At 45.9% G+C, this 23,670-nt stretch overlaps 1 protein-coding gene across 3 annotated transcripts; it reads left to right on the top strand.

Annotated features, from left to right (window-relative positions):
• The first annotated feature begins 1,280 nt into the window (after positions 1–1,280).
• On the top strand, positions 1,281–18,138 carry LOC310664184 (uncharacterized protein). 3 transcript variants are annotated; one of them, XM_083412935.1, is made up of 12 exons: positions 1,281–5,144; positions 5,782–5,840; positions 7,972–8,132; positions 9,760–9,893; positions 11,959–12,017; positions 13,200–13,336; positions 13,438–13,562; positions 14,119–14,177; positions 14,556–14,710; positions 15,113–15,222; positions 16,837–16,984; positions 17,444–18,138. In XM_083412935.1, coding segments are annotated over exons 1-12 (5,010 nt in total). In that variant the 5' UTR covers positions 1,281–1,283; the 3' UTR covers positions 17,446–18,138. The 3 variants fall into 3 exon arrangements, with proteins under 3 accessions (XP_083269061.1, XP_083269060.1, XP_083269062.1); XM_083412934.1 differs by having other exon boundaries at positions 16,837–18,138; XM_083412936.1 differs by lacking the exons at positions 1,281–5,144; positions 5,782–5,840 and adding an exon at positions 7,496–7,563 and having other exon boundaries at positions 7,933–8,132; positions 16,837–18,138.
• The last annotated feature ends 5,532 nt before the right edge of the window (positions 18,139–23,670 follow it).

Genomic DNA, 23,670 nt, shown 5'->3' with positions numbered 1-23,670 from the left:
CATTTTTTTTGCCCAAGTGCAATACTTTACATTTCTCCCTGTTAAAATTCATCTTGTTTGTTTTTGCCCAGTTCTCTAATCTGTCAATGATCTATACTATCTGACAGCAGCTCTCTGGGATTTCAGATGGGGGTCTCTCCTAGCCCTACCTGCAATGCTGGGGATTGAACCTTCTTCATGCAAAGTAGATGCTCTACCACCCGTTCCCCAAGTGTGCTATATGGCCTTGGCCGTCACTTCATGTTTGTGGGTGTGCAATTTAGATTGGGGAAAACTAGGCGGGTCCCATTTGGTCAGGGGTGGGGAACTTGTGGCTCTCCAGATGTTGTTGGGCTGCAGCTCCCATCATCCCTGATCGCTGACCATGCTGGCTGGGATTGGTGGGAGTCCAGCAAAATCTGGAGGGCCAGAGGGAGCTGTCTTATTCCAACCTTGCACTTAAGTACGTGCTTAGTAGCAATGGGTGACCAGGAATTGCATGTAGGCGAGTGAGCAGGCTGGCACAGCATGGATGGAGCATTGCACCCATCTTCTGTGCTTGGCATAGAAATCAAATGGGCTTCTAGAAGAGGGAAGTCCTCTCTTCTGTTCGGACTAGTGCTTTTTAAAAATCTATCCTGCCTTTCTTCCAAGGAGCCCAAGGTGGCATATATGTGGATCTCCCTCCATTCCCATTTTAGCATCACAACCCCTGAGAGGTAAGTTGGACTGGGAGACAGTGACTGGTTTGAGGTCACCTAGTGATCTTCATGGTTGAGTGGGGGTTTGAACTGTTGTCTCCTAGGTTCTAATCCAGTGCTCTAAACCCAGGATTTCCAAAACTTAGATCTCTAGCTCTTTTTGGACTACAATTCCCATCATCCCTGACCACTGGTCTTGGTGGCTAGGGATGGTTGGAGTTGAGTTTCCAGCTGTTTTTGAACTACAAGTTTGGGAAACCCTGCTCTAACCACTGCTCCACACTGGCTTTTATGAGTGGGCAGAGCTGGTGTCCTGATCCCTTGGCCCATTCACACAATTTACCCCATATTCTAAAATGATGGGGAATATGCTTTTAAAATCCATTTTAATGAGCCTTTTTTCCATGGTGAATGGTCAGCAGAGAGACTTCTCAGTGATGGCACCCATCTGCAGAATCCCTTGCATGGCTGGTGCTGTTCTGGCTACAAAATGTGGATCCTTATTAGCTTATAGGATTTATAATTTAGGAGAACTACTGTTCTCATACTTTTATTCCTGATTAAATAAATTGTCTCTTCCTTCCAGTTCACAGTCAAGCAACCATGATGGGGTTTTTTATGATAAGTCAAACAACAGGACCACCTGGTGGCAAACTGGCCTCTTCTGGAAGCTCAAGTAAAGCCAGGAGAACATCCTCATGCTTTAATTTGGGTTTGGCAACAACTGCCCAAAGACAGACATGGCAAACTGTTTTGTCCATCATTCCTCTTCTTTTTGCCAGCACTGCTGCTTATAACGAAAGCTATTTAGCTGCGACTTACCAGACTCCACCTGGCACAAAACCAGGGTCTTCAGATTCCTTGCCTTTCCAGAACGTTACTGATGGGCAGCAGTTGACTAGGCAAGACTTGCAAGATTGGTCTGACAGTGGCCGACCACGTTTTCCTGCTACAGGGAGAGATCTGTATACTGCAAACTTATCAGCCAGCACGGCTGGCACTGTTGACTGGTCCTTTGTTGCAAATACCCAGTGGGATTCAAGTAATGTCTCTGGAAATATGGAGTTAAACTTTAGTGAGCAAGGACCCCTGAGTGTTGACTCCACTGTCTTGAAGATGGACGAGAACAGTTCTAATGTTCTGGACTTTGCAACTTCACTCGCGCCTGATTCTACAAGCATTTCTCTTAAGCTTGCTTCTAAAGGGATTGAGCAGCTGGAAATTACCACGGCACCTCTGTCTCTCATATCACAAGCAGTAGGAACCGAAAAAATGGAGACTGATTACACCATAAGGGTAACTCCTACATTGTCCCCAATATTGCCTCTTCTAGACACAAGCAGCTCCTTGCCGTTGGATCCAAATACAACACACCAGTCTGCACCTGCTTTCCAAAATACTGCTGCTACTGATCAGCCAACTGCTGCTGACACTGTTGTCTTAACTTCAAGAAGCCCACTTGCTCTGGAGCACATCACCAGGGATGCGCAGGGCCTACATGAAACGTTGTTGTCTTCAACTGAAATGGTCCACAAAACCAGTATAAGTAGGATAATGGCTGAGTATGCTGGCACAGCTACTTCTACCCATAGTGACTTCCTCAGTGAGCAGTACAGGAAGAAAGACCTAACATCTGCAGGTTATGAGACACTGCATACCACTCATCAAGATTCAATGACCTCTTCTGTTGGAACAACTTCTCCTGGAACCACTAATATAAGGATGAAATTTCTCCACCCAAGTAGTGGGCATGCATCCCATAGTTCTCTGGCTTCCATGCTGCACACTCCTGCCAATACCTTGCCTGATTCTTCTTCACAGTTTTCTGGTGCAAGTTCACATAAGGCTGACTCTGAGCCGAATATTGTGTCCAATGGCCAGAAACTTGATACCACTGAATCAGTGAGTAGAGGGCCCCCCGCAGCTGTTCCTGTAACTTTGTCCCAGTCTTCCCTCTGGCCCTCACTTAGTCATTCAAATGAAGCTTTGCCAGCTGTTACTTTCCCCGCTTTTACAACTTTGGCAGGCTTCACAGGCTCTAGAAAGTCCAGAGGGTTTCCCACTCCGCAGCAGCTTGAACTCCTAAGCACTGGCTTTTCTCCACATAGACCTATCCCCATGACTACAGAGTCTCCTTTTGTGTCTTCACTGTCGGCTGCCACTGATGGAACCCATGTCAATCCAGAGAACTTCACTGAGGTCCCTCTGAATTCTGTCTTCCCTTATTGGGAGGGTAAGGGCACAATCCCGCCCAGCCATAGCTTACCATCTACAGCTGCTCTGACCAGCTCTTCAAGCCAACCAACCATGACAGAGTCCACCATGAACAGGTCCCCGTGGTCCAAAGCTAGAAATCCTACTTTACCCGTTTCTCATAGTTTGACAGCAGAGTCTTCTGCTGATGTGGCTCATGGCAGTGTTAACAAGCTGGCTTTGGAGACTACTACACATATTCCTCATTCATCAGCAGATGGGGAGGCAGCGTTCAGTCTTTCTCTTGCCGCTATGTCACTCGGCCTTGGCACTCATGCAGAAACTGGCCTGTCTGTTGGATCCCAGAGTTCTCGGATGAAAGAGCAGGTCACATCTCTGCTGCCATCTCCTAGTCCTCCTGAAGAGGACTCTTTAGCCACTGTTGGGGTGATAAGCACTTCTGCAGGCGAAGAAGCTAGGCTGGAATTTAAGGAAGATCCCTCTCCTATACCACAGGAGCTTATTGGTTTCAATGAGGCCTCTACACATGGCACCATCTCAAACAGCAAAAGTGGCATGACCAGCTTTGGCATTAGTTCCCCACCCTGGCAAGCTTCAAGTTCTCCGCTTGGCACATTGCACGCTGGGGATGCTGAAACAGGATATAATGTTGGTCCACTGGAAGGTGTAACCATCACTGCTAGTTACAGGGAGCAGATGACCGAGCCCCATAAAATAACTGCTGCTGCTCAATTGATGCCTATGTTCTCCATGGAGGTCCCACTGATGGCTTCAAGAAGTACTCCAGCGGAAGACTTGGTCTTTAGCTTAACTTCTGCAGAGTCCCCAGTTCAGCTGACAGATGAGCATCATGCTTTGCCCAGGAGGAGGAGTGGATCGATGCCAACCCCTTCTCCAAATTCTACCCCTCTTGCCACGTCGAGGGTTGCGCTGAAGTCCAAGGAGCCTTCTGAGCTAGAGACTCTAACAGTGTCCTTGGCCACAAAGATGGCTAATGATTCCATTGTGCACACATTTACAGCAAGAAGTGACACTATGCACCTCTCTAGCCCATACCTAGAAACAGCAGAGGCTACCCTGCCAAAGAGAGATGTTTCTGATGCAACGGTACATGTTGATCTCTCTACAGGAGATGCTACAACCAGGTCTGCAGCAGAATTTCTCAGTGTGACTTCCCAGGGATGGAAGCTTGCCATTCCAACATCATCTCATGCCACAGCTTCACATGGAAACATAACAGAATCAGGAAGATTATTGGTCATTCCAACCCGTGGGTCTGTATCTACAAGCTCTATCTCAATGGGCTCCTCTAGGAGCAGCGTTCCTGAGTCAATTTTGAAGATAAATGATGAGGCTACTGAGGGCCCAATGAGCAGGTGGAAAGAGCAGGGGACACCTACCAACACAATGCTGCCCGTTGCATCCAGTGCAGAAGCATGGACACATGATTTGAAAGCCATTGCTTCTTCTCAAACAGCAGCTAACACTACAGATACAACCACACTTTTGCCTACAGGGGCCTCTGAGGTTGACTTCAATGTCTCTGCTGTAGCAACTACACTGGGGACCATACTAGGATACAAGATCACAGATGCCTTTACTGTCCCACAAGTAGTTAGCACAATGGCTTTCCACACTGGCAGCTCAGGGTATGAAAGTTCCACTGCCTCTCAAGGCCCTGCATATCTGTCTCTCCCAGAGACCACATCTACCCAGGCTCTCCCTGTGTCATCTGTTACAACAGATCTGCTGACTAGCCCAAGAATTCTTTCTGGTGAGTTGTCAAGAGCAGCTTGCAGGAATGCCTCTTGTACAGTGAGCACCATCCCATCATCTTTCACTCTGTCTCAACGTGCATCAACTCAGATTCCCACTACTACCCAAGCACTCATGACTAGAAAGCTTTTGGTTACTCTACTGGGGTCAACAGATGCCATGAAGAATGGGACCAGTGCAGTTCTTGACGCCAAGGAGACCAGCCCTGAGCATCTGATAAGCACAACTACACAAATGGTGTCTGGAAACCAAGACGGCAACACTCCAAAGCAGCCAGTGTCAAAGTTCAAGGCTCCAGCACTGAGCCAGTTCACCAGGAAGGAGAGTTTGACCTGGAGAACATCTACGCCACCTGTTCTGGCTGTGCATAATCTGCCTCTGCAGTTCCGTCTCATTGGAATTGATTATGAAGAATCCTTGCAGAACAAGTCCTCTCAAAGCTACAAGAAGCTGGAGAAAGAAGTAAAGTTGACTGTAAGTATTCTAGAGAATGGTTTCAAAAAAACACACCACCACACCTATTTAACTGACTTTGGATCAGATTTTGGCGCATTTTTGACATTATCACTGTGGTAATCTACCCTTCCCCCACTTTGTCCTACAGGATTGGTGGTGGTGGGCCCTCTATCCATGGGTGAGGCCAACTCTAGGAATCCATACTATTCTTTTTATCCCTCTTGAGTCAATTACTTGCACAGTTGTACAGCAGATCTGCACCTTATGTGCATTTAACTTGCGCCCACTCAGCTTTATGCACTTGGCAATTATATTTTTTTAAGAGGGCCAGAAAGCCTACTGTACAACTATAACATCTACACTTGTTGCTCTTCTCTCTTTGTGCTCTGGCTCTTCTGAAACTGGCAAGTGGCCCCTGGAAAATTGCCTAGGAGGGAACGTCCCCCTTGGACTGAAAAAGGTTCTCCACCCCTGCTGTTAAGGCGAAAACAGCATCGTTATGTGTCTGGTCCAATTTGTCTCTTTCTGTCTAGGAAGAGCAAACACTGAGCTTCATCTCCACCTGCATGTTTGTTCTGTGGGAACTCTGCATTCTAAATGTTCTTCTGGGCAAACAGCCCCTGCACAAATAAGCATCTTTGTGTTCTGCTTTCAGTTAAACAAGATGCTATCTACCTATGAGACCTTTCTTCAAGCAAACATTCTCCGTTTCTTGTAAGTTACTCTTTATCGACCGCACTGTTGTGTTTCCAGAGAGGAAAAGGTTGGCCTGTCCAGAAAGTACCTGGCTTTCATTTCTTGAGCATTATCACACATCGCTTAGCTGTGAACTTAGGATTCACCTTCAATGTAGAAAAAGGCCTTTTTTTTGAGGTGCACTTCAAGCTGAGAGAAAGAGAGAACTCATTCATTCCTCATCAATGTTTGTTGGTGCAACTTTTCCTACACTCTTCAGCAGGTCACTGCTATACATTTCAAGCCATAGCCTACCACTTTAAACGCTCGCAGCTTCCCACAAAGAATCCTGGGAATCCATTTGTTAAGGGTGCTGTGAGATGTTCAGAGACCCTCATTGAGCTACAATTCCAAGAGGTTCCTGGGAAGAGGGCTTGATTGATACGCCACTCTAGGAACTGCAACATGGCGAGGGGAAGAGGGATCTGCTAACCACTCTCAACACCCATCACAAATGACAGTACCCAGAATTCTTTGGTTGAGGGGGAAATCACAACTGTATTAAGTAATACATTATTGCTTTGAGTGTATAGCGCAGGTGGGTCTTCACCACCAGTGTGCCTGTGAATTACCGCCAAATACCATTGGGTGGTTTGGAAACGCAAGTGGCACCAAGACATGGAGTATCTGAACCAGACTTTCTCACCCAGATACTGCTGGATTGCACCCCCAGTCAGCCTTGACCATTGCCCACACTGGCTTGGCTGATGGGAGCTGCAGTTCAAAACAACTGGAGGGGCACCAGATCTAAACAGAGGAGGACGAATGGAGGAGACCCATGCCTACAAGCTCCATCCTAACCGTCACACATTCAATGGGGAAGCCTCAATCTTCTCATTCAGTTGACCAGGCGTAGAGTTCTCTAAAAGTTCGGGAGAATGCATAATGGGAAGAGTCTATATATAAATAACAGAATCAGATAAGTGCTGGAAGTGCAAAGAGGGAACGCTCTTTCATATGTGCTGGACATGTAAAAAGGTAAAAGAGTATAGGGAAATGATTTATAATGAATTGAAAAAAATGTTTAAAATTACTTCCCCTCCCCTCCCCAAAACAGAGTCCTTTCTGTTGGGAATAACCCAGACTGAAATTCCCAGGTGTCAGAAAAGGTTAGTTATGTATGCCACTACTGCAACCTGTGTTTTGTTAGTGCAAAAATGGAAAATAAGCGAGGTCCCACTTAAAGAAGATTGGCAACTTAAGCTAACAGAATATGCACAACTTGCAGACTTAACATATAGAATAAGAGAATAAGAACATATGTTTAGAGAAATATATGGAAAAAAATTGTGTACACTTGAAAACATTGGCAGCATTAAGATAAATTCAACAGTGTAAACAGGTTTTGATGGATGCAATAATGGAATACTGAATGGTTTAGTTTTTGTAAAATGTGCAGGGATTTATGATATGCAAAATGAACTATGGAAAGAGAAGAATTGAAGTCATTGATATTTTAAGGATGTTTAAATGAGTATTTTAATGGGAACATTCCAGGGCCCATTTCCTCCTGGCATTCTGAGAATGCATGGAAGCCAAACCTTTGCTCTCCAAATAGAGTTTAAAATGGTTAGTCACAGCACGTCATCCCAAACTTGCTTTTCTAGGAACAGGGGATCATATTGATCAGTTTGATGGCACTCCAGAGGCTGGTGGATTCTTTCCTCCTTGCAATGGGATTATGCTAGGAGATCTGCTAGAGGTGGCCAAATACAGTGGTACCCCGCAAGACGAATGCCTCGCAAGATGGAAAACCCGCTAGACGAAAGGGTTTTCCGTTTTTCGATGCGCTTCGCAGGACGAATTTCCCCATGGGCTTGCTTTGCAAGACGGAAATGTCTTGCGAGTCTTGAGATTTTTTTTCGCTCCCCACCCCCTTTTTCTAAGCCGCTAAACAGCTAATAGCCTTTTAGCAGCTAATCCGCTAAACCTTTAAGCCTTTAATAGCCACTAATAGCCGCTAAACCGCTAATAGCGCTAAACCACTAAGCCGCTAATAGGGTTGCTTCGCAAGACGAAAAAAACCGCTAGATGAAGAGACTCGCGGAACGAATTAATTTCATCTTGCGAGGCACCACTGTACATTGTGGTTGTTCTGGCTTCTCCACAGGAATGGTTCTGTGATCGCTGAGGCTGTGGCTGTGTTCCAGGCTGGAGGCCCTGTTCCCACACCCTCAGACATCATCCGTACAATTGTCACAGAGGTGGAGAGGAGGGAAATGGACACCTTCTTTGGCTGGAGGGTGGATGTGAAATCTCTTCAGTCAAAAGGTGAGCTCTGTTGGAATATCTGAAAGCCATCATAAAGAATCTGGAAGTTGCAACAGCTATGATCGCTGCAGCCAGACTAGCCAAACTGGAAATCTGATAAAACAGTTGACGTCTTACAATGGTATAAAACTATATGGGATGTAGCATAGTTGACACAACCTGTGTATTATATAGATGAGTAATTGAAGGACGTGTAGCAAATGAATTTACTGGGGGGGGAATAGTAATTGTTGAATATTGGAACAACTACAGTATGTTCAGCCTTATATTAAAAGTATGAGGCCAGTTTACTTGTAAGATAGCTGTATACCATATTTGCCCACTCAAGCGCTTTGATATGTTACCTGTGCACTGTAATACTATTTTAGTTGTGTGCATGGTCTCTCTTTTACACTCACAATGTTGCAAAATTTAGGCAGTGGTACTCACTTATGTGGAGACAAAGGATTGACAGACACAGCAATTTGGAGAAAAAGGTGAAGTTTATTGCTGAGCAATAATGGACCCAGTTGGAATCCTTTCCAAAAGACTGGGACCCCAAAGAATTCAAGTTCAGGAGTTATATACCTGAGTGCAGCATCACAGATCATGAGACAATCGCGAACGCCAGCGAGAAATAACCAATGAGCGCGCATTCTGCCATGCTCTTGACCATGCGCAGAGTACAACTCCCAACTCCTGCCTTCCTTTGTCTGTACAGTCTGACCTTTTCCCTAGTTGATGGAACAGGGAATTGAAACTTTGGCTAGGAGGGGATCTCCTGACGATAACTCCCCCGTGCCTCTGTTCATGTAGGGGTATTGTGGTCAGCCCTTCCTGTTTCGTGTACAATTTTAGTCTGGACTAGAGGGAGTGAGTTGTATCAGCGTCTTCTGATTTATTGCTTCCCCTTTCTCTAGGGTGCAAGAAAGCACTGGGGGAAAGGTCCATCTCTGAACCTGCGGTTTCAAGCAGTTTGCTGTTAGACTAGGCAAAGCTTTTATGATTCAAATGGATTATAAAAATCACTGTAAAACCCTGGTTATATGTGAGCATATGTGAATATATTGATAACTGATAACTGATTATATGAATAGCTGATTATATGAAAAGCCTAAGGATAATAATCCTCTAGGGTCCTGCTTTGTTGGGAGAGTGCCTGCCCAAGGTCAGCTCTGTGACTGAGTAGGGGGTTTGAACCCAGGTCTCTACTCCAGTTTTCTCCCTAAAACACACACACACACACACACACACACACACACACACACTTGCTGTCTCAAGATCAACTGTCTATACTATATATTTAAAGAAGATGAATAAATGAGTAAATTAGGTTAATTTGGATATGCAGAAGACATTAAAAATAAATTTAAGGAGCTGCAGAAAGAGGGGGAAGGAAGTCAAATTTTAAAATGTCAACATGATTGTAAAGTTAGTGAAATGTATAAACCTGAAAAGCATAATTTTTTTAAAAATCAACTGTCTATACAGCAGTAATAGCAGTCAGTTGATAAGCTAGAGGAGGGAGGAAGAAAGCAAGCATGTTCCTTTTTCTATTAATAATTATAAAACAAATAAAAAACATGAGAAATAAAAGCAATTATTATTAATTGCTATGTCCCTTGAATGTTAACTGTATCTCCACTAGGGTTCAGCTTGAAAAACCTAGAACCAGAGAAGCTGGCTGTATCATTCACTGTTCTGGGGCTGGGATCTTCAGCTTGGCATGATGAACTTGATGGCATGATGAACTTGGAACATATGGAAAAGCTAAGGCGCAAGGTAATTTGGGGGTGAAAGGCCCTTTGGCTTCAGGTGTGGGAGACTTAATGTCTGGAAGATGCTGTCCTCCTTGTGAGTTGGTTGCAATAATTATCTTTTTACTTTTCTCATTCTTACAGTTAATTCAGATGTAGTTTGGTGGCTGTAGCAGTGTAGCCTAATCTTTTAAGAGTGGCTGACACATCCTGCCTAAGCTTACTGGTGCTGGTGACAACTGACCCCCCCTTACCCACAATAGCTCTCAACCCTGGTTTTAGTGAATTGAAAGCCACCTAAGAGTATCAGATGGGGGGAGCAAAAGGCAGGAAAAAAGAGTGCAGAATAAAAGGAAGGAATAGATTGCGCTGTGGGTAAAACCTCAGCGCCTAGGACTTGCCGATCGCATGGTCGGCGGTTCAAATCCCCGCGGCAGGGTGAGCTCCTGTCGTTCGGTCCCAGCTCCTGCCCACCTAGCAGTTTGAAAGCATCCTTAAGTGCAAGTAGATAAATAGGTACCGCTTATAGCGGGAAGGTAAACGGCGTTTCTGTGTGCTGCTCTGGCTCGCCAGAGCAGCTTTGTCATGCTGGCCACGTGACCCGGAAGTGTCTGCGGACAGCGCTGGCTCCCGGCCTCTAGAGTGAGATGAGCGCACAACCCTAGAGTCTGTCAAGACTGGCCCGTACGGGCAGGGGTACCTTTACCTAATGAAGTTTTGTAAGCAGTGCTTTGGGTTGCTTGGCATCTGTGGTGTTGAAGAAGCCCAGAAGTCATGTCTAAAGCAGTGATGGGAAACCTGCAGTCCCAAAAGTTAGGAGGATCACAGCTTCCATCATCCCTGACCATCAGCCAGGCTGTCTGGGGCCAATGGGAGCTGGGAGTCGAAACATAATCTCTTGGGCACCTGCTCCTGATCTAGAGGGAAGTACATAGCTGACCTTTAAAGCCCTAAATGGCCTCGGTCCTGTATACCTGAAGGAGCGTCTCCACCCCCATCATCCAGCCCGGACACTGAAGTCCAGCTCTGAGGGCCTTCCGGCAGTTCCCTCGCTGCGAGAAGTGAGGTTACAGGGAACCAGGCAGAGGGCCTTCTCGGTAGTGGCCCCCACCCTGTGGAACACCCTCCCAGCAGATGTCAAGGCAATAAGCCACTATTTTACTTTTAAAAGCCAACTGAAGGCAGCCCTGTTTAGGGAAGTTTTTAATGTTTGATGCTGTGTTAATATTCAGTTGGATGCCGCCCAGGGTGGCTGGGAAAGCTCGGCCACATGGGCAGGGTATGAATGAATGAATGAATGAATGATGTCATGCCACCATAGAGGAGGCCCCCTCTGGCTGGCACCTGCCTGATCTCCACAAGTGGCAGCATCTGAGAAGGCCTTCAAATGGATGAATGGGCAAGTTCACCTGGAGTCAGGTGCTGCTTTTACATACCGTGGTCAGGTCTTGCCCTCGTTGGGAAGCAGAGGAGGACGTGGCTTGAATGGCTTTGGGAAGATTCCTGTCTTACCTCTTTGCGGGTCCCAAGTGCCTTCAGAACCCGTGTCTGCTCTTTCTCCTTATTTCTGCTTCAGTCAGCACCTTGCTCTCATCTCTTCTTACTTACCCTGTTCCTCCCCTGTTTACTCCCTGCATCTCTGCTTGTTCCTCCTCCGTTTCATGCTTCCTTACACATTCCCACTTTCTCCCCATTCTCCCTTCACTTGGTGGCTGGGATCCACACCTAATGTATCTGTCATCCCACCGTTATCCTCTGTTGGGCAGAGCAGTCCTGCATCCTCAGCAAGGTTCCCCCCGCTTTATCCTTTCCAGTCCAACTGGCTCACCTTCCAGCTGAACCACCAACGCTGTGGCACATTGAAGAGGAATCTCCCCCAAGCTCTGCTCACAGGGTTCTTCTCTTGTTTGCCATAGAAACCCTAAGCTCTGCTAAGCATGAGACTCTTAATCTCAGGATTAATCTCATGGATTCAAACCTTCCAACTACAATTCTATGATTCTGTCCGGCGGTGATGGCTCCAGCTTTGAGGTTTAACATCTGCATGCTGATGAATTCTGAGTAAGAACAACATTGACTTTTGTCTGTAGGTGTTCCTGTTGCTTGGAACTCGGTACACAGTCCAGAATATCTCTCTTAATCAAGTCGGGTATGTACATGAGTTAATCTCCTTTAGGGGCTGGGCAGTGGTGCTGTTGGGCAGCTTACAAGCGTCGGCTTCTGTTTTTTGTCCTAGTGGGAAGGATCCACTCTTGAAGAAGGTAAATCTGTGGTCATGGCATCTCCTATACTAGATTTGTACTGGCTCAAGCAAACAGTTTGTATCTCAGCAAAGCTTTATAATGGGGAAAGGGGAACCTGCGGTCTTCAGTGTTGGACTACAACTCCCAACTCCCAACTTTCAGGCCAGCATAGCCAATAGCTGTGTCAGGGAACTGCCATCGGAGCGGGAGGCGGAGAGGAGGCTCCAGAGGGATGGCGGAGAGGGTCCCAGTAGGGAGAGAGGTAGCCCATCTGCTGGGGAATGAAATCAGCGTAACACCAGTGGAGAAGGGGGGCAGATGGGGGAATCGGAGAGGTGGCTCCAGGACTCCTCACCGGAGACCAGCGGAGAGGGCACGAGTACTCCGCTGCCCACACCCACTTTGCGCAGAAGACTTCCGCGCAGGCAGAGTAGGAGGAGACTGGGCGTCAAACAGCTTCTATGCTGGAAGAGGTTCAAGAAACGCCCACTGACGGATTCTGCCAGCGACTGAGGCAGCCACAGAACTTGAGGCTGTCCAGACAAGAAGGGTTCAACCAGGCAACCTAGCCAGGAGTAACGGCAACTTACGCACGAGCAACCCCTAGAACCATTACAGGTTGGGACTTGTAGTCTGGCAATATTTTGGATGCTTTCACAGGTTCCTCTTCCATACTTTATAATCTGAACCCTAGAAAGTGCTGGTGTATACTTTTTGAGCTGGAGGTATGAGCTATCTAGTACCTAAATGCCTAGGCTGGTCAAAGCTGGATAACCTTCTCTTGGCTGTAGTCTTGGTATGTATTGACAGAACCTTTGGACTTGACTAGGAATAAAATGCTTTTCACCAGTAACTTGTTGTTTGAGCGGGACCTCAAAGACCTCTATGATTGGGTGCCTGATCAAAACCAATCCCAAGTGTTAAAACAGTCAATGTTTTTCAACATGTTTGGCCAGGTGCTTGCTTAATAATAATTTTATTTATACCCCACCCATCTGGCTGGGTTCCTTAGGGTGTATTGTAGCACCACTTGGGGGTAGGGATACTCTCTTATGTGCACAGGGTAACACAACTTCTGTTGCTTGCAGATATAGCCAAGGTGGTGTCAATATAAATGGAGATGTCTATATTGATACCAGTGCTCATGTGGACATTGACTGGGGTCTAAAAGCACTGATGGGGCTTAGAAACTACTCTGTGGACCTCACGTCTCTCTCCATCAATGGTCAGTAGCCACTCTCCTTCTGGCTTGCTTTTAGGGATGATGATGGGCAGTAGGTGGGAAGCTTAATTCTCTGCTCCTAACCCCATGCTTTCTGCTTACAGGGTCACGCCTAAGTCTCCAGGTCTTTCCAGTGTCTTTCTTGGTAACCAACAGGATATTCAATGAGAGAATGATGGATCGTTCTTCTGTAGAGCATCAGAACATTGCTAAGGATATATCTGATGTGGTAGGCATGAGATGTTAATGCTAAACGTTAATGGTTGGTAGGGTCTCTAATATAAGGACAGGGGATCTCCAGCCCATAAGTTGGATGTGGCCCTTCAGACCTCTCTGTCTGGCCCTTCAACTCTCACTAGCCCCATTCCATCCTGGCCTCTAAAGACACATTCCAGATGGGTAAAAGCACTTGAACCGCTGCTTTAACAACAGCAAGGGATGTAAGATGGAATTGCTTGAAGGAGCAGGAAACCACTGGATGATGAAAAGGGATGCAACTGGCCCTCTATGGGGCGGGGACGTATTGAGGATATTCAAGCAGAGATGAGGCTGGCAAGGCCACAAAATGCTCAAAAGGCAAAGCAAGGTGTTTGTGCAGGATCTTGCTGCTTGCAGGAAGCCAATGAAGGAATTTAAGCTTTATGATTTCCTAGGATTTTGAGTAATGATTCACAGAGCAAGTGACCAACTGTAAACATCTATTCTTCTTCTTCTTCTTCTTCTTCTTCTTCTTCTTCTTCTTCTTCTTCTTCTTCTTCTTCTTCTTCTTCTTCTTCTTCTTCCAGCTAACACATATTCTGGGGAAGTACAAAAACCTCCTGCAAGTGGCAATCCGAGACATCACGTAAGTAATTCTGTCTTGATTTTCACTTGCTCTAACACAGACTAGGCACTGAAAGCTGAAACTCGCAGGTGAGTCTTTTTTTCATTTGCAAAACCTGCACAACCTTTTTAACCTAGGTAAACTGAACTTGTTTTTTAAAGGCTAAGCTTATCTCTTTTAAAACTAAGGTGACTCTCCCACTAGCTGCGCCTCTTATTGTGTGAAGCCAAATATATTAGTGGGCTTTTCTTTTTACCCCTTCCCCACAATTGTAAGTTTGCCTGGTCTGCCCTTTCTTCACAACTGGGAATTTAGCCAAGTTTCTACACTAGGGTAGTGTTGAAAACTCGGTTCCTACAGGTTCCTATCCTTAAGCCTATCTCTTTGTCCTGACTGCAGCGGTGGATCCCTGATATGTCATGGAGATGTGATATTCCAGCACCCAGCTCCAACAAGCAAGGATGTCCTACAGACTCTTGCTCTTTCAGTTGGCCCGAAGGATTATCTGGACTCCTCAGATCTCCAAGTGGACCCATTCTCCTTTACTGTAGCAGGTATGCCAGTATACGTTTCAGAAAGGGGCCTTAAAGGGAAAGCATTGCAGTAATTTAATCTTGAGGTTACCAGAGCATAGACAATAGTAGTTAGGCTATCCTCGTCCAGATAGGGGCATAGCTGGGCCACCAGCCGAAGCTGATGGAAGGCACTCCTGAGGCCACCTGAGCCTCAAGTGAGAGCAAAGGATCCAGGAGTTACCCCCAAGCTGCAAACCTGCTCCTTCAGAGGAACTATAACCCCATCTGAAGCTGGACCAATAAAGCACTTCTGAATTATAATCTGCTTTCTCCCCCTGCAATTAGCAGTGGGTGGTGGATGATGAACTTCCTAAATGAACTTCTAGGAACCATCCAACTCGATGATTCTGTGACTTCTCTTAATTTTAAATATTTATTTAGGTGATGGGCTGGAGCCTCCTGTTATACATCGAGGTGTCGCTGGCTATGTGGTAGCCATCATTGTGCTCTGTGTCCTTGCAATAGTTGCTCTTCCTATCCTGGCTCTGCTGGTAAGTATCTCATATGAACCATGCAACCATTCTTTTTTGCATTGCTCTTGCCCCCTGTAAGGGTTCTGGCTTTGTCTTGCCCTAGATCAGCATTTCCCAAACTTGGGTCTCCATCCAGCTGGTTTTGGACCACAACTCCCATCATTCCCAAGTAGCAGGACCCCAGTGGTCAGGGATGATGGGAACTGTAGTTCAAAACAGCTGGAGACTCGAGTTTATGAAACACTACACTAGTTAAAGAGCATCTCCCTCCCTGCGCCCCAGTCAGAACCAGGGTCAGAATAGGTGACAATGTCCAATGGTTCAAAGGCGGATCTTGCTATTCAGTTTTTCCCTTAGGCAGCTGACCTGATGGCAGTTGGAATGCCCACCAAGTCAGGTGGGAGCTTGATGGAGTTCCCCTCCTCCCTCACCCACGTCAGGAATCACTTTTTATATCCCAAAATGTTTTTGATTGTTTCCTTCTGAGTCTGGCATGTAGAAGGCAAAGTGTGCTGAAAATAAGGTTCTTGAGCAAACTGCAAGACAGAGGTGAAGAACCTGATCTGGACAGAAGGCCAGATCTTTTTCTCCTCTGTGCCTCGCTGGCCAGTGCCACCAACCTGATACACGGGTGGTGCTGTGGTCTAAACCACTGAGCCTCTTAAGCTTGCCGATCGGAAGGTCGGCGGTTCGAATCTGCGCAACGGGGTGAGCTCCTGTTGCTCTGTCCCAGCTCCTGCCAACCTAGCAGTTCAAAAGCACGTCTAAGTGCAAGTAGATAAATAGGTACTTCTGCGGCGGGAAGGTAAATGGCGTTTCTGTGCACTCTGGTTTCTGTCACGGTGTCCCGTTGTGCCAGAAGTGGTTTAGTCATGCTGGCCACATGACCTGGAAACCTGTCTGTGGACGAACACCAGCTCCTTTGGCCTGAAAGCAAGATGGGCACTGCATTCCATAGTCACCTTGGACTGGACTTAACCATCCAAGGGTCCTTTACCTTTTAGCTTTACCCACCCGTCAGTCACCTGATGGCACAGGGACATCCAGTGATGATCACCAAGACTTCAGAGCACAGCACAGGCCTATCTGCTGGTGGGCCATCACTTGAATCCTGCTTTCTGCAGGGATAGGCCATGCAAAGCTGGGAGACCTGTGGCTGTCCTCTCTCTATCAGTCCCAGCCAGTGTGGTCAATGGTCCAGGGACAAGAGATTTAGTTCAGCAACATCTTGGGGAGCACCCAACAGGCACCCCCTGGTCTACAGACAGAATGTGGTTTGGTAAAGCACTAAAGGCTTAATCTTGTATTAGGCAAGCTCTTCGGATGATCCTATGATGTAGGAATGATATTCATCTTTGGTAGGAGCATGCCTGCTCCAGCCTTCTGGAAGCAGCTTTCTTTTGTACTATGAGCAGCCTATTCCATTCAGCGCCACTTAGTTTGGAAGTCTGGGTGGCCCAGTTGGTTGGAGCATGGTGCTGATAATGCAAGGTTGCAGGTTTGATCCCCATGTGGGACAGCTGCATTGTAGGGGGTTGGACCAGGGTCCCTTCCAACTCTACAGTTCTATTATTCTAACTGGCAACTTGCTAGGCTACAGTCCCTTAACTAGCTCTACTAACTTCTCCTAAGCGAAAGGTGCGTGGCCGGAGAGACAAGATTATTATCAACAGGTGGCGTGACCATGAAACGTGCGTGGAGACATTTGAACTAGATAACCCAGGATTCCACCCAACTCCGGATGAGGTATACTCCAGACTGTCAGAACATATGGAAAAATGTGAGTGTGCAGCCAGCTCCAAAGGAGTTGAAAGTTCCCTAAACTGGCCTTTGAAGAATCTAGAAATCTTTGGTATTTTGGTTATACATGCCTTGGATTTTTTTTTAATTTTTATTTTGGCAGGGGGAGAAGGGACAAGGGCTTCTGCCATGAAAAAACTTCTTTGTGCATTGCCGAAGCACAAAATCTGAATCAGCAGTGTGCTGATAACTGAATATACTAACCAAGGCACCGTCTTTCCTTTTTATGAGCAGAGTACATCAGGCTTTCATGCTTCTGAATAAAAACAAAATAATTTGTGAAGACACACTCTCTTGATGTAGCTTAGGTTTTTAAATTCTAGGAGATTAGAAATGTTGAAATAGTTTAGGGGAGCATTTCAGTGCATCCAGCATTGAAAGTCTCCCAGTTCACAGGCTTCTGGAGTTGACAGCGATCTGTTTTGCCTTTCGCCCACAGGATGGTGCCAGATGCTCTTAGTCTTCTACAAAATCACTTGACTCGAAGAATCAAAGGCTTGGGATGAAGATGGGATGTTTTCATACCATCTGAGTTGGGCCTTTTTGTCTGCTGATGTGATACCAAACGGTGTCTGAGCCAGAGCGGCGAAGGATGCAGGAAGGTGCCAACCGGTGACTGGTCATAAGAAGAAATGCAAATACTGATCTCAATGCAAAATTTCTGCATAGTGTCTTGAATAGAACTGGGAAGGGGGATGTGGAAGCAACGAAACTTTTTTTAAAAAGAGGGGAGTGTGTAATGGCTTCCCTTTGTAAATTCCACATTTGATTTACTGGGCATCTCTTTAAAACTAGAAGTGAGGTTTTAACGCCAGGAAATGGTCCAGAACGAGAGTGCAAGGCAGTAGCTGGTTGTGTTCTGTAGCTTTGAGGAAGGGTGGCCCCAGAACTTAAGCACACAGGTCAAAAGGTTTATTATACCTCTCCCTTGTGCCCGTGCTTGAGGCCTTCATTGTAAAGATCTTTCCTCCCGAACCAGCAAAGAAGTCTCGTATTTTTTTTATGACTAAGCTGATCTTTTATGTATGTCTTTGAAACATTTCTTATTACTTTGTATGTTTAGGGCATAGAAGCTAGTTTTTTGTTAGTTTTTCCTGATTGGATGTTTACTGTTCCTGACCAGATCTTGGTGGGATTAGAACTCAAGGTGTGTTGGGGTGGGGGTAGGCAGATTTGGGGTGGGGGGCAGATAGAGCCCTGGGTATATCTGATGGTAACAGTCTCTCTTGAACAACCTGCAGACTTGGAAGCTCTGGACACACCTCTATTTTGAGAGTATGTGCCTCTTTGCAGCTATTCCTCCAAATTTGTGCAGAACCCAGGTGGTTTCTATAGCATGAAGAATTTGAGAGGGGCTTTTGGTTCGGTTTTCTAGCTAGGATGTCGCAAGGGTGAAATTGATACAGACTGCCAGTGATCCCAAAGAGTCAACATGTTATAACATGCATTTCAGCAGCCCATCCTGGGATCCAAAAGATTTTATTAGTAGCTGCACTAATTTCCAGGTGAGATCTTCAGCTTCAATTTTGCTACTGTATGCTTAACTGCAGGAATCTGGTTCTTTCAGTAGCTTTGAGGAAGATGTCTATCCCTGGCTTCACACGTTTGCTAACGGAGGTGTCTTATGTCTGTATTTTTTGAATGTCTAGTTTAAACTGGGAGTGGAGTTGGACTCCAACTCCCATCAGCCTGAGCCAGCATCGCCAATGGTTGGGGATGATGGGAGTTGTAGTCTATCCATATCTGGAGGTTCCCTGCCTCTGGTTTAAAAGGTCCCTCCTGAGGAAACGCAGTATCTTTTGCTCACATTGCCTTTCCAAGGGAGCATCAGTTTTTACCTCATTTTGGCTTTTATCCCTGGCAAATGGTTTCCCCCTCCAAGTCCCTTGGCAGAAGTGCCTTTCTTTTAAAGTAATTAAGTTGAACCTGGTTAGTAAACACAATATACTTCCTCCCCTTGGGCTCATTGCCATTATTTCCAAAGAATGATGTTATGTATTAAAATATAGTTCTGAATAAACTGTAACAACTTTTTTTTTTTGAAACCTGTCTTGGAAAAGTCTTTGTGGGATATGTTGGGAGAGAATCCTGCTCAAAATGCTGGAGTGCTGCTGCTAGTGTGGATATGAAACTACTGAACTAGATGCAGCAGTAAAAAGGTAAAGGTAAAGGTACCCCTGCCCGTACGGGCCAGTCGTGTCCGACTCTAGGGTTGTGCGCCCATCTCACTTAAGAGGCTGAGGGCCAGCGCTGTCCAGAGACACTTCCGGGTCATGTGGCCAGCGTGACAAAGCTGCTCTAGCGAGCCGGCACCAGCGCAGCACACGGAAACGCCGTTTACCTTCCCGCTATAAAGCGGTACCTATTTATCTACTTGCACCCGGAGGTGCTTTCGAACTGCTAGGTTGGCAGGCGCTGGGACCGAACGACGGGAGCGCACCCCGCCGCGGGGATTCGAACCGCCGAACATGCGATCGGCAAGCCCTAGGCGCTGAGGTTTTACCCACAGCGCCACCCGCGTCCCTAGATGCCGCAGTGGTGTGGGGTTAAGGCAGCTTCCTATGTTCATAATATTCCCCCCCCCCTATTGGTAGAAGCTCCATGAGAAGGCACCATGCTGACTACACCATAGCTTTTCTTTAGGAAGTAGCAAAAATAAGCAGGTTACTTAAGATTGTTCTGAAAGCCTTTATAAATGAGAATAAAACAAGAGAACACATAGTGTGTAACTCCTGGGATCCCTGACTGTGGCGATCACACAGGGTCCCCGGACGTTTGATGGTCTATTGATCCCTGTGCCACCACTATGATTGCTTTCTTCACTGCCACCAACCCGTTTCTCTTGGGTACACACAGAGTCCAGACAGTTGTTAACATTAACAAATAATCAAGTTTATTTTATAAGCATGAACAAGTTTATGGTTTCAGTTAATTTTTCTTGTCAGTTTCTTAATCTTAGTTTCTATACCGGCTTATACCTTTTCTAATAGCTGCTAACTGATTAACCCAACTGTCTATCTGACTCCTCCTATCAGTCTGCCTATTCCAAATTGTGGTGGTGGTGGTTAGCTTTAAAAGAGGATTAAGCAAATTCATGGAATTCCTTTTGGGAATTATAGGGACAGAACTACCCAAGCTGTATAGAAATCTATTCATGTATTTGACTACAGTGGCAAGAATGTTACTTGCCCAAAAATGGAAAGAAGTTGTCCCAGCGAAAGAAGAATGGATACAAAAATGCAGAAATGGCAAAACTTACTGGAAAAATAAGAACTCAAGATAACAAACTTCTAATAAAGGAATGAAAATCGTTTATTTACAAACTGTTAACAGATAAGATCATTGGCAGGATTATTGTAAATAAATTAGCAAATTAAGTTAATTTTGATATACAGAAAATAGTAAAAATTAAGGAACCGCAAAAAGGGGGGGGGGAGGAAGTCGAGTTGTGAAATGTTAAAAGGATTGTGAAATTATTGAAATGTATAAAACTGGAAATCATAAAAAAGGCAAATTCGTGGAAGACCAGGCTATGTCTTACCTCCACCGTCAGAAGTGCTGTGCCCCTGAATCAGTGGCGTAGTGTGGGGGGTGCAGGGGGGGCCGGCCGCACCGGCCGCAACATCGGGGTGGGGTGGGGGCGTGCTCGCACTCGCAGCTCTCTGCCCCTACCTGGCTCACTCACTCTCTCTCACTGCAGTGCTGGCTGTGCGAATCCGATCCGAGCCTCCGGGTCGCCGACCACTGTGGAGGGGAGGGTGCCAGGCGTGCGGTGCGGAGAGAGAGTGAGGGACTATCTGGGGGAGGGACAGTGCAGCGGGAGGGGGGCGCAAATTACTTGCCTTGCCCCGGGTGCTGACAACCCACGCTACGCCACTGCCCTGAATATCAGTTTCCACAGGTATCTGGTCAGCCACTGTGAGAACAGGAAGCTGGAGTAGTTGGGTCATTGGCCAGATCAGGCAGGATCATTTTATGTGGGATGGGTCACCTCAAGCTGTGTGCTGCCATACCATCTATGCTTCCTTTGATGTGATCTTGTCAGATGGGGGGTAACACAAATGAGGTTCCGTACTGTACATGGTTTCCCTTTAAGGGGCATGTAAGTGTGGTGGTGGGGCATTATAATGGTGGTGTAAATAAAAATTGCCCTTTTCCCTTATGGGGTATCCAAGAGCCCATATAGAGTCCTTACATAGGTTCCCTATTGGTAGGAGAAAATAACAGAGGCCAACCAGAGAATATTGAGAAGCAAAGCAGCTCATAAGCCTGATCTTTATTGATCTGTTGCAACAGGGTGCTCCCCTCACCCGCAGCAGAGAGGAGGAACCCCCGAAAAATGGCGTGCAAGGCCTTATAAAGACTTTTGAAATTGCCACCCTGTAGATCAAGACCACCCCCCGAAACATCATACATACATCACAGAAGGGGTGTAACCTAAGACCATGCTCCACATACATCATACCTACATCACAGAAAAGGCGGTCTTAAAACAGAAATTTGAATGTTGTTTTTCTCCTGTCCTTGTTTATCTCCTGTCTGGCAGGTTACTTGATTGGATTGCCTGGGTAGCTTGGCCAGTCTTTTGTAATGATAAATACTTAGCTCCTGGGCCAGGTCACAGGCTCACACCCTATTCATATCTTAAATGGGCCCTTAAGACAGGATTTGTGAGGAAAGAGACAATGGGGAGGTTTTCCACTTTGACCTTGCAGAGAAAACATTTGCTCAGTTTAGGAATCAAAATGGTTCCAGGTTGGTCTTCCTGTGCTGATCTATGTACGTGCTTGGTTGGTACGCTTATGAACATTACCATATATCTAAGACTTCAAAATTCCTATCACAATAGGGGCAGAGGGCCTTCTCAGTAGTGGCGCCCACCCTGTGGAATGCCCTCCCATCATATGTCAAGGACATAAACAACTATCTGACTTTTAGAAGACATCTGAAGGCAACCCTGTACCGGGAAATCTTGAATGTTGAATGTTTTACCATTTTTCATGTGCTGTAAGCCACCCAAAGTGGTTGGGGAAACCCAGCCAGATGGGCATGGTATAAGTAATAAAATTATTATTATAAAAATTATGGTAAATTCATGCATTTTGTTGATGAAAGGATTTCTAATATCAAAGGGTTTATAATATAAACCTTCATAGTAAGATAAAATGTACTTCTCTAAAGCACCACGTTGATTCTGCTTCCAGCAATGATTTGCTTGGTGTGAAAACAGTTGAATGAGCAGCAATTTATGGCAGTTGCAGTCCAATAAAAGTCAATACAAGCACAGTGGACTGCATAATGAAAGTTCAAACTGTGGGAGTGGAAAATAGATCCGAGCCATGTGTAGGCAATTAACAAAAGAATCAGCTAAGCATCTAGTTTCAAAACACGGGGCACTGCACACTCTTTGGTGGGAGAGAGCTCCCAGCAAAGTTAAAAACACTATTAGAGTTAACCAGCAGCATAGTGTGGAATACAAGTTGTTAAACACTTTTGCAGATCCTGTTTAGTCTGCTTTATAGGTCTTGCCCCTGCTCTCTACCCCTCTAGCAAAGCACAGGCCACACACTGTTGAGTAAGTTTTAAAAGTTTTACTTACTAAATCAAAAGCTCTTGTTCATGTGTTATTCCATGCAGCAACATGGAGAACACAGGTAGATGATTATTGGGTGTGAAATACACAACTATTCAGTCTGAATCATTGTATCATAAATTGTAGAGTTGGAAGGGGCTCCAAGGGTCAGCTAGTCCAACCCCCTGAACTCCACCTGCTCTGTGCCTGTGTGATCAGGGTCCTCACCTTTTAGAGAGTCTATTCAGAGCTATGTACAAATGTGTGGCAGTTGAGAGTAAAAGATCAGGAAGCACCCTTAGGCTAGGTCAGGGGTCAGCAAACTTTTTCAGCAGGGGGCCGGTCCACTGTCCCTCAGACCTTGTGGGGGGCCGGACTATATTTTGAAAAATAAATAAATGAATGAATTTCTACGCCCCACAAATAAGCCACAGATGCATTTTAAATAAAAGCACACATTCTACTCAAGTAAAAACACGCTGATTCCTAGACTGTCCATGGGCTGGACTGAGAAGGTGATTGGGCCAGATCCGGCCCCCGGGCCTTAGTTGCCTACCCATGGGCAAAGTGTTTTCAGGATAAAGTACCTTCTACAATTGGATTGAAGACTTAAATGCAAACTTGCAACATATGAACAACTTGCATATAAACGCAGACTTGCTATGGACAAATTCACTGATATTTGGAATCCATTCTTACAAATACTGTAATAGGTTAAGATCTGGTGAAGTACAATACAGTGGTTCCTTGGGTTACATACGCTTCAGGTTACAGACTCCGCTAACCCAGAAATATTACCTCGGGTTAAGAACTTTGCTTCAGGATGAGAACAGAAATCGTGCTCCGGTGGCGTGGCAGCAGCAGGAGGCCCCATTAGCTAAAGTGGTGCTTCAGGTTAAGAATTAAGTTCCTAACCCGAGGTACCACAGTAACAACCTTGTAAAATACAGAGTTTTGGGGTCCCCCTCCCCCCTTTATTTCCCCTTTTCCATGGGTTCTGTTTCTCTCTCTCTTTTTCTCTCTTTTATTTACATCTCACCATGTTTAGTGCCCATATAATTATGTGCTTTTTGCACTTTCAATAAGGATTTTTT

The sequence above is a fragment of the Podarcis tiliguerta genome (genome assembly GCF_965153285.1).
Source record: "Podarcis tiliguerta genome assembly, chromosome: 14".
Classification (NCBI taxonomy): Eukaryota; Metazoa; Chordata; class Lepidosauria; order Squamata; family Lacertidae; genus Podarcis; species Podarcis tiliguerta.
Note: the sequence above shows the minus strand (reverse complement) of the source record. Positions and strands in the feature narration are given on the sequence as shown.